This window comes from Amphichorda felina (genome assembly GCF_050947745.1).
Source record: "Amphichorda felina strain 45539 chromosome Unknown scaffold_7, whole genome shotgun sequence".
Taxonomy (NCBI): domain Eukaryota; kingdom Fungi; phylum Ascomycota; class Sordariomycetes; order Hypocreales; family Bionectriaceae; genus Amphichorda; species Amphichorda felina.
Genome location: NW_028145043.1, coordinates 1,208 through 11,519, shown reverse-complemented (window position 1 = coordinate 11,519; position 10,312 = coordinate 1,208). Strand labels below are relative to the sequence as shown.

The following is a 10,312-nucleotide window of genomic DNA, read 5'->3' as shown; positions in this document are numbered from 1 at the left end:
CAAGTGTATGCAGGGAACGGCCCGAACTGCCAAACGAAGCCACCAATTGAAGCTGATGTTTAGGGACATCACTGCCATGATATCCCGGTAGGTCAGCCCATTGGGTAGCTGAGACGCTTGTCAGCATTGCTACCCTTTAGCCTCAATTCTCCCGCTTACCACCGTTTGTGATTAGAGCGGTTCCCAATTTAACCGCCTTGGGTTACTTCTTCGAAAACTGTACGGAGTACGGAGTATCGTTCTATGGAGAAACGCGTATTACCGAATGTAGCGCCTCGGGGAGCCACCAACACGTCGCACCTAGCTCTTATATTCAGCCAATTCAACGGCATAATGCTATTTATACCTTGTCGTCGCCCCTTGGCGTCCTATTTCTCCCTCATTACCAACGGCTTATAAGAGGGGAAGATGAGGGGGAGGGGGGGTTATGCATAAACTCTCTATCAATGTTACCTCTCGTAGAACTTTCGCGTGGCGGGCCGTTTGACCGCAGCAAACACAGGCACCTGAGTCCGAGCCAATCACCTTTTTCAATCGGCGTTTAGGCGGATCCGAGAATGAAATCTTCGTGCTAAAAGTATTATATATCAGGGACAGAAGAAGCGAGATCGCAGCGATCTGGCTGAATGTAGGGGGTCACGTGTAACAGGCCCAGAGGAGGTCACATTGTGAGCACTTATAAGAACAGTTTCCCTTGCCAGGCCTTTATACTCTTCAGAGATTAATATAGTCACCTTAGGCCCTACAACTACGATATCGTCGCTATAAGGCTAATAACCTGCCTCGTTATACCTCCTTACTCTCCTCTATATATCCAATCCTAATAAATACTAAGTTATTATTAATATAATAATAAAGCATAGAAACTTCGCTAAAAGATACTAGTAAAAACGTTTCCTTTATTACTGATAATCCCCTTTAATATTTTATAATTAAAAAGGATATAATCGGTAAATAATATTATAAGGGTATTATTAATAACTATCTTTATTATCGATATATAATAAGTATAATTTATAAATTTACTTAGTAACTAAGATTATACCGTAGCCTATAGTTATAAAATTAATAATACCTTAGCTTTATCTATTAGTAGGTTATATAATCCCTTATATATCTTTTAATATTATATTTTATTTCTTTATAGTAAAATTCGCCTAATATCTTTATTTAAATCCTATAAACTCTATTATATCTTATAATAAGATTATCTTAAAATAAAGATAGAACTTTTAATCTTTAAGGCGGGAAAATAAAGGTTTTATCTATTAAGATAAGATATATAATAAAGAGTAAAGAGATATAATAAGGTAAGGTATTAGTAATATAACGGTAATATTATAATTATATAATAATAATATTAATCTCTAAAGAAGGTAAAATCCTAATAAGATTAATCTTTATAAAAACTATTATATTATTAAGTTAATCTAAGATTTAATTAAGTAATAAGATTAAAATATAATTAAAGTAAATTATTTTATTTAACTTATAATAATCGATAAATAAGTATAGCTTTAATTTACCTTTCTTAGGAATTAATAATATAGGTATATTTATTAAGCTTATAGAATATCTAATCTATCTTTTAGATCTATAATATAGGTAAATATAACTCTATAAACTTTATAGCCTCTAGACTATTATACTAATATAATACTTTAGAATTAATTTAAGTTTTTAATATACTTTAGGTAATCTAACCTCTATTACCTTTACTTATCTACCCTATTATAATTAATATATATATATAATTTAATTTATATTATTTACGGTATTTAATTACTAGTTAAGTCTACCCTAAAGATATCTAAAATATCTCTAGCTAATTTATTCTTAATCTAAGCTTACCTTAATAAATACCGTTTACTTATATATATTTAGTTATAAGAGGGTTATATATTATGCTAGTCGTAACCTCGCTATCTATAGGCAGTTATTTATATAATTTAAACGCACTATAACGGAGTTATGACTATTTTTAAAGCATCATAAGTCCGAGAAGGTAATGGAATTATAGGGGTGCCGGAATGGGGTGGCCCTGACTTATGGATTCGTCTTATCATGCCTGGAAATATTCCGTTAGATCTAGGCAGGAGGTGCATATACACTCCTGTTGGGGTATTATCTATACAGATCCATACTATGCTTTTTTAAGCTGGCAATTGTTTCCGTAATTTAGCGGGTAAACGCTGGGCCATTAATCAAATGTGGGATTATTTATGTCAATAACTGCGGGTGAGATGAGCATACGACGGCTGCCCTGGCTTCAATCAAATACGACCTAATTGTAATAATACGCAAGCGGAGTTACCGAAGATAGCTTGACTACTAAAACAGGATGACTTACGCATGAGGAATAGAATGAAACATCTCGGTATTTAACCAATGAAAACATCGGCACACTGGGGGACAAACAAATATGGCTGCCTCGCTAGCCGGCAATCCTACCGAAACGATCGAATCCAACCGCAACGTAACCTCAGGTAGTGATCGTCGCTTTCTATGCTTCTTTCGGAGACCGGTGGAATAACCACATGTCACCTAGCGAATCAACATTTGGTGCCTCCCCACCGGGCCCCTATGGGCTTGCTTGAAAAGGGTCTTGGCTTAAATTCTATAATATATAGTGCTCCCACTCCTGACACGATAGGCGTGGTCTAGGCCTTGAGTACTGGCACGGATATGCCGAATGGTATATGTTAGAAATAATGTTGAATCAACTTAACATTGATACTAGTATTGTCTTGGGAGTAGCCTGGGCAATTTCTCATGGACAACGAGAGCCATGACTCTCTACAAGAGATAAATGTCTGATGGGAATTTACCTACTACGCTAACGGTGGACTGAAAAGACTGCTTTCAGCCTCATTATTAACCCTCTTCGTCACCTTGTCTACTAGCACCATAATAGCACATATAGCGCCCCTCGCCGAGCGCACCAGTTTATGCCAAGGGACCTGGCATTCTGTCACTCCTACGGAGTATCATAAGGATTACTCGGGGCTTGAGTCTAGATCCCGAGGATCTTGGCATTATAACGGAGTGTGATGCGGCATCATCCTTCGCTTGGCTTCAGCTTATGCCAAGAATTGTAGCACCTACCACTTCTACCATACCATGCAGTAAGGATTGCTCAAATTGTACCCTGTAAATCATGGGCCTAAAGTTCCTGGTGTTTTGGAAGATCGGTATATATTTACGGACTGTCGCTCTCAGGTATGGATTTTCACTTAGCAGATCAGCAGATCAACAGACAATAAGCCGTTTATCCTCGCTTTACACTGAAACAATCGCAATGGCTGTATCTATCAAGTCTCTGAGCCACTGGGCTTTCCTAGGCATGGCCCTAGCCATCGAGGGTGGTGCGTCTTGCAAACATAACGGTATCTCACATCCAATTAACATAGATTTCCACAGCCCAAGCTCTCAAGCTTATGCCTCTCGGCGCCTCCATCACTTGGGGCCAAGGGTCCAGCACCGGCAACGGCTACCGACAATACCTCCACGACAAGCTGACCGGCGCCGGCTACCAAATTGATTACGTTGGTAGCCAACAGCACGGTGACATGCCCGACCCCGACAACGAGGGCTGGCCTGGATTGCGTGTTGAGCAGGTCCACTCCAAGGCACGGGAAACTGTGCCGAACTACCTTCCCGACGTCTACTTAATCAATGCCGGCACCAACGACTGTGGTCAAAACTTCGACGTCGCCAACGCCGGCGTCCGTGTCAACGATATGCTCAACTACCTCTGGAGCGTCACGCCCGATGCTACCGTTATTCTGTCAACCCTCCTCATCAACCTCGAGGCGCCTACCGAGCAACGCGTTGGAGTCTTCAACGAGCAAGTTAGGGGACTTGTTTGGGACCTAGCCAATAATCAGGGGAAGCGTATCGTCCTCGCTGAAATGCATGGCCCTGACGGCCCAACCGAGGAAGTCATGGATGATCAAACTCACCCTACTGACCAGGGCTTTGGTAGGATGGCCGATATCTGGCACCGGTCATTTGAGCAGGCAGTTGCGGCTGGTTATATTTAGCCTGCCTGCCCTCTGGATGGAAAATCGGGGCTTTTTGTCCTTAGATAGCCCCGCATCGCAATATATATTAGGAACAAGCATTTCCCTCCATAGGTAGCCAGCCTTCGAACGAACCTCTGGATGTCTACATAAATTATGCTTATACCTACATGAAGTTAGTTTTATACATGTGATATAGGTCTAGCCCTACGCTGCTGCGGTTAGTCTAGCATAAACCTGGTTACTCGATAGCATAGAAGGCATCTTCTATTTTAAATAACGCGATAAAATGACAGAGACTAAACGGATCTTTAATAATAACATGAAATGCTTTCACGTATATATATAATAGGAGTGGCTTTCTTAACCGCACCTATGCAGCTCGACGTTCAGCATATCGTGTGTCAGGAATAGATGGGGTGAGAAGAGTGACGAGGTGTAACACGGAGATATAGTGGTGATGTCGCGGGGAAATAGCTAGGAAACAACAGCTATGGGAAAACTGATGACTGTATTGATCGCTAAATAATGAGGAATCAAAAGAATACTGCTCTGAGGCCCTTTGATCCTTCGAGATCTCCGTGCCTCGCTGATATTTCGCTATTATGTCCCTAATAGCTATTAGCTCCTCCTACATCTGCATTGGCAAACCCCTAAGCCATTTTCTAACTAACTTCTCCTCGACCGACTACTCGCCCATTGTATTATCCGCTTTATCCAATAGCATAGGGTTAACTTCATTACGAAGCCTGCCTGCAGCCATGACTGTAGCACTTGGCGAATATAAATGGTACTTGCCTCCAGCTGATTCTGAAGAGGCGTCACCATGCGGCTTGTCGCTGAGAATATATTCTCGCACTCGGCGCTCATCGCTCCTAAACCGTCATAAAATCCTCCACCACCATTCGCGATAGCTTAGGGTGCTTGGTCTGGCTTTTGTTATCGTCTGGTATCATGTGGACAGTTTCTTTTGAGACGCTGGCTCAGACGGCTTTCCGGAGGGATCTTGAATCTTATGGTGGTCCCAGAGATGCCGTTCAGCGTTTTGGATGTCAATGGCAAGTACATTGCCGGCCTTCGGCCTGTTCCTTTCAATGAACAACCTGCAGATCCACCGCTGCTCCAAGTCCTTCTTGATATCTAGACCGTATTGCCACACCCATGGTTTTGTATTCACCCTTCTTTGAGGTCACTTTTAGCCATGGAGGTGTCGAAATAGCTGATCTTCGTCTTATTAATTGGCGCAGGCTTCGGCTGATATGGACGGCTCGAGTGTTGATGGAACTGATGTCAAAGAACTTGGTGTGAAAAGGAAAGCTGCTATAAAATGCAAAGCCTCGAAATCCGAGCTTTAGGACACATTAAAGCGGAATAAATGAGACGCTAGAGAGGTAAGCCGGGAAGGGGAAGTCAGGCTAGTGCTAACAGAAGAGTGGCAGTTTATGATGACTTCGATACGACTTTTCGATGATTTCACATACTTCCGGCAGGAGATAAAATCATCGGTAAAGATGCCGTCAAGAAGGGTCTCCAAAAACCTGCATGTCTAGCGGCAGTTGGCTCCGTATTTTATTGCCGAGGATCGAGGAAAGTATATGGACAACTGTAGACTAGTACCCTCTAGCCTTAGGCTAGGGAGCTTGAGATAGAGACATGCCTGAAGAAACGCCCAAGTCCTATTTAAACTATGCTAACCATTCCGGATGTTCAACTGCCGTCTGCTCCCAAGGATTATCACTATACTCGTTTAATACAGTAATCCACAAAGAGAAAATGGACGCTAGCACTTACACATAGTGTAGCAAAAGGCGAGCCTGGTGCCGGAATTCATCGTCTATAGGAATGTGAGTGTTTAGGCTATTTGGCGACATGGTTGCAACAACCCAGCAGCGTAACTCACTTCCTAGCCATTGATGAAATTTGGGGTAATTGAGTATATAATTTCCCTTTTTGAGCCAGTCTGGCCTTTGATATGAGTCATCTCCAGCATCGGGCGTTCCAACGGTGGTCTCATAAAGAGAAGAGTCCCGACGATTCTCAAGGACATGGGCTGGTGTCAATCAAGACAAGCTTTCTAAGCTCTCAGCTTCCCGCGCCGACACATAAATGGAAGCAATTCCTGCCGCGTTAGAAAAAAACATGGAGTGGCCTAGACCCTTCGCCACTCAAACTACCGTCCTCGCCCATAGGTAATGGATGCCACCGTGGCACTGTTTCGATATTGAGGGGAAGTTGAACCGGGTCATCATTCTACCAACTTCCGAGGCTAGTAAATAAATTGATTTCACAATTGATGCCTCCGGGAATATATTATCGTTGAGTCGGGCTTGGGGATCGGACGAGTCGATCTCATGACCACTCAGAAGGTGGGCCCGTCCCCGACAGTCTCCAAGCCACTCGTTCGACGAGTGACACAAGCCAATCGGCCAGCTGTAAACCTAGTCAGATGGCGATAGTAAAATTTCTGCCCCATCCGTAGCATAATCCTACAAGCCTCATTTTGAAAGTTTACGTCTGATATATCACCAGACTCTGCTGTTTGGGCTCCCGGAACGTATTCCCGTAGCTGTGTCTCGAGTGGACAATACTCGAATAGGTTTGCTTTCCCTCTAATCTCAAGCGACCGAAGTTGGGCTTTAGTGAGTGTTATCACTGGCATATACCGAGCCTTCTCCAGTATCATCGGGTCCGAGGTATTAGGTCGCATACCTACGAAGGATGTAACCATATGAAGTCGCCGGACAGAACTTCCGAGGCGAGGATAATGCGGCAAGCTTCCAGCTCCATCATCTGACTACAAGGCAGCTTCACGTTTTCGAACTGAGAGTTCTCCGCGAAACAGTCCAAACGCGGTCCGCGGTGACTCCAGAGATACACCACTGGCTCGGAAGGGATAGGCACTCGTCCGTTCATTATGGATAAGATCTGCAGGGGTCATATCAGCAAAGGCAGACAATTAATAGAAGCAATCTTTTCTCACATGGCGGGATAGAGTTCTCGATAGTCCTCAAAATCGCGCTATCAAACCCCCAGTCGCTGGTCCAGTAGACTATAGCTGAGGTATCTTGAAATGCTGAGCTAGGTGCTCTACTCGGTCAGCCCAGGACTCTAGAGTGATACCACAGAATCCATAGTGTGATTGGACTTCCGGCGCAAACGTTACCCAGGATTGTGTGCTCCAATCGAGCAAACTAGCCTCGTGAACTAAACGTATGTGTTGTCGGGGATGATCCTTCCGGTTAAATACCCCCTCTTGGCTGGCTGAAGGACTATGTGCCACAATGTGAGGATCATCGGGCTCAGCTTCGCCGCAGAACATGCAGCTAAGTTGTCCAGTATTAGGGTTTACAGCACGGGGACCGTCTGGTGCATATATCCATCTTTGGAGAGGTATATGTAGTGACTTTTCATGTCGCTGCCAGTCGTACTAGGTTTTGAAATTTTCCGGGCAAAACGTACATTGGTAGGGGTACTGCCGAACAACAGCAATAGAAGGCTTCTGAGGCTTCCTGCGGGATCGTTTTTGTCGGTGTAGCCGTTTTTGCGTGAAACGAGGAAGTCCAAGGTCACGTAAAGACCCCCCGGAACTATGTGAGTATGCAGATACCAACGAGCTCCCACTCGAATTTCCATAACTGCTAGTGGAGGATTCGTCGACAGGTTGTCCCGAACCGTCGTCGATAGAGGCTGAATAGTGCCTGTCGTCTTCTGTTAGTAAGCGTATTTGCTCTGATGAATAACCGCTAGGATAATGACACGGCGTCGGTCTTACTTTTGGGAGGATCGGGAGAGGTCATTGCATTTACAATGTCACTAACAGCCGCTGGCTCGTCCTCAGGAGGGGGCTCCATCCATTGCTATAGTAGGTTCATATTCCAACGACGATTGCGGTCCTTGACTACTAGCGTTGCTAGCCTCTTGAGAGTATCAATAGGATCAGAGCCTAAGCTTAATGGGTATAGGCAACGCTTTTTGGGAGCTGCCAAAATTTTTTTTACGATGTCGAGTGCTGGCCATCCAGTTCTTTATTTGCGTCTTGCTCAGGCCAGTCTGGTGTTGCAGGATTTTCATTTTGTACTTGCTAGGGTACGGATAGCCCTCGTAGCTTGAGAGCCACTGATTTAAAAACTTAGATGACTGTCTTGAGAAACACATATCCTCTTCTTCCTTTTCTACGTCACAACTTATATCCTAGAACTTTGATTAACCGATGGGTTTTATGCCGTTTATGCCACCCAATTGCTAGGAGCTCTATCGCTTCCCATCTAACAGTTCACGAGGCTCTCAACCGACCGTGCCGACACCAACATATGCTACTGAACATGCATCCCTAACTTTCGTCGCGAAGAACTGTCAGACGTATCCCAGCAGCCCGTCGCTCGCTTGCTCGACCGTTCCCACGCCGCGACGGGTATCGACAACTTCGCTGGAGCCTAGTACCAATACATCTCAGGCAGACCGTTTCCAGCTGGCGCAGGCCTGCAATTCTAGTCACTTCAATAAGTTCCCGTCATATACCCGCTATCCAACTTCCTCACCTCCAAGCAGCTCTCTTGGTCCTCGATCTACCTACCCATCCCCACTTACCCATAGGTGCACGGGAAAAGTCCCTACGTGAACTGTGGTTGCTTGTCCAGGCCCTTCAGTAAAGCACACCCTACCTAACTGCTTCATCTTATAAGATCATAACTGCTTGGTCAGGCTCTCAAGCAAAGCACACTCGTATTTATTATTACACTCGATGGACCGATAGAGCATATCCTACAGCTAGTGGACCTACGCTGATGCGCCCGCCAACGGAACAGGGTTTCTAGAAATTCTTGACATTATTACTATATGGATTAGATTAATTATCAAAAGATTTATCTCTTAGGGATTGATGTAACAACGAGAGAAGTGTGAGAAGCTACACGAGCAGTAGAGCATTTCGCATGCCAGTTTATTGCATGCATGATGGTATATCCACATGAATATCCTCTAGATCGGAGCACCATGATACATAAACAAAGAAGCCCAAAAGTACTACCACAAACCCATAGTGACCCGGCGCACTCGACATTGTAGAGACAGCAGATTGCTACATGACGCAGAAAGCCATGACAACAGCAGCGGCAGCAGCACCCACAAAGCCCCCCGTTAGACTGGTAGCGGCGGCAACGGGCACGTCGGAAGGCATCGGGGCACTAGTGCTGGAAGGCATACCGCCTGTGCCATTAGGAGAGCTGCTCATGACCGAGTGGTAGCTAGCGGTGAGAGTTGGAGCAGTGCAAGGGGAGACGGGCACATCGGAACGCGTAACAACATCGGGTGTCGACGATGCTAGATGGCAGGAGCTGCAAGTGATGGTTGTGGACGCTGAACTAGCCTCAACTCGGAAGCATGCTGGTGAAGCCTGGTTAGATTCGTGTTCTTCATTGTAAGACTTGGTCTATGCCAGGCTACACACCTGCGATCACCACGAGGGCAGCGAGAAACTTCATGGCCTCGGTTGCACTAAGGAATATGAAGGTGATGATGTTGCGAATTTGATATTTCTTCTCTCTGATATGGATAGGGAATAAATCGAGACGCATCAGAGTGACAACATGAAGGGACCCGGCCTGGTATAACAACTAAGACATGCGCCAGATGGAAGAGGGAACCTGAGACCGAACATGATTCTAGATCCAAATTTCGGATCTAAGCTACCCGGAGCGCTTTGGCGTTGCTTACTCAATAGCTTGTGGTTCGTTGCTTCTTTACGATGGGCCGCGGAGTATTTGAAAACATCCACTGGCGTGGTATGGGAGACGGACGTAGCCTTATCCGGCCAACTCCCTGGTATCTTTTTCTCGGGTAGCAAGTTGTCCGGGGCTAGTATGGACATCCCGCGATCGGAAGGGTTGGTATCCGGCTGGGGAGGGCTAGCTCGAATCGCAAGACCACTCAAGCCCCACTTGGCCCGGGACCGTCGACATCCGGCGCTTGGGTACGGCCCGCATTCAGCCAAACATTTCCAGTTCCGGCTTACTTGATTCGATCGGTATTTAGATCTCATCCAGAGGTCCAAGGCTTATTATTAAGTTCCATACGGAATGCTGCAGCCTGAGATCCTAGTCAATCATGGATGGAGGGGAGTGATTTTCCCAACCACCCAGGTTATAACAGCCCGGCATCTCGGATTGATTGAAACCTGCCTTTCCTGATGCAAGCCTCTTCTCCAGTACACAGATTCCCACAACGACCATTGACTCTGGCATAACTTATCAGCACAAGCCAATTCAACCTCCAAACTTCCAAGATTACCGGAG

At 45.1% G+C, this 10,312-nt stretch overlaps 1 protein-coding gene across 1 annotated transcript; it reads left to right on the top strand.

Moving 5' to 3' along the window:
- Positions 1-3,298: 3,298 nt before the first annotated feature.
- On the top strand, positions 3,299-4,043 carry ACO1O0_006779 (SGNH/GDSL hydrolase family protein; the record flags this gene model as incomplete). Its single annotated transcript, XM_083196159.1, has 2 exons — positions 3,299-3,365; positions 3,421-4,043. The coding sequence occupies 2 exons, from the start codon at positions 3,299-3,301 to the stop codon at positions 4,041-4,043; spliced, it is 690 nt and encodes a 229-aa protein (XP_083047367.1).
- Between the last annotated feature and the right edge of the window lie 6,269 nt (positions 4,044-10,312).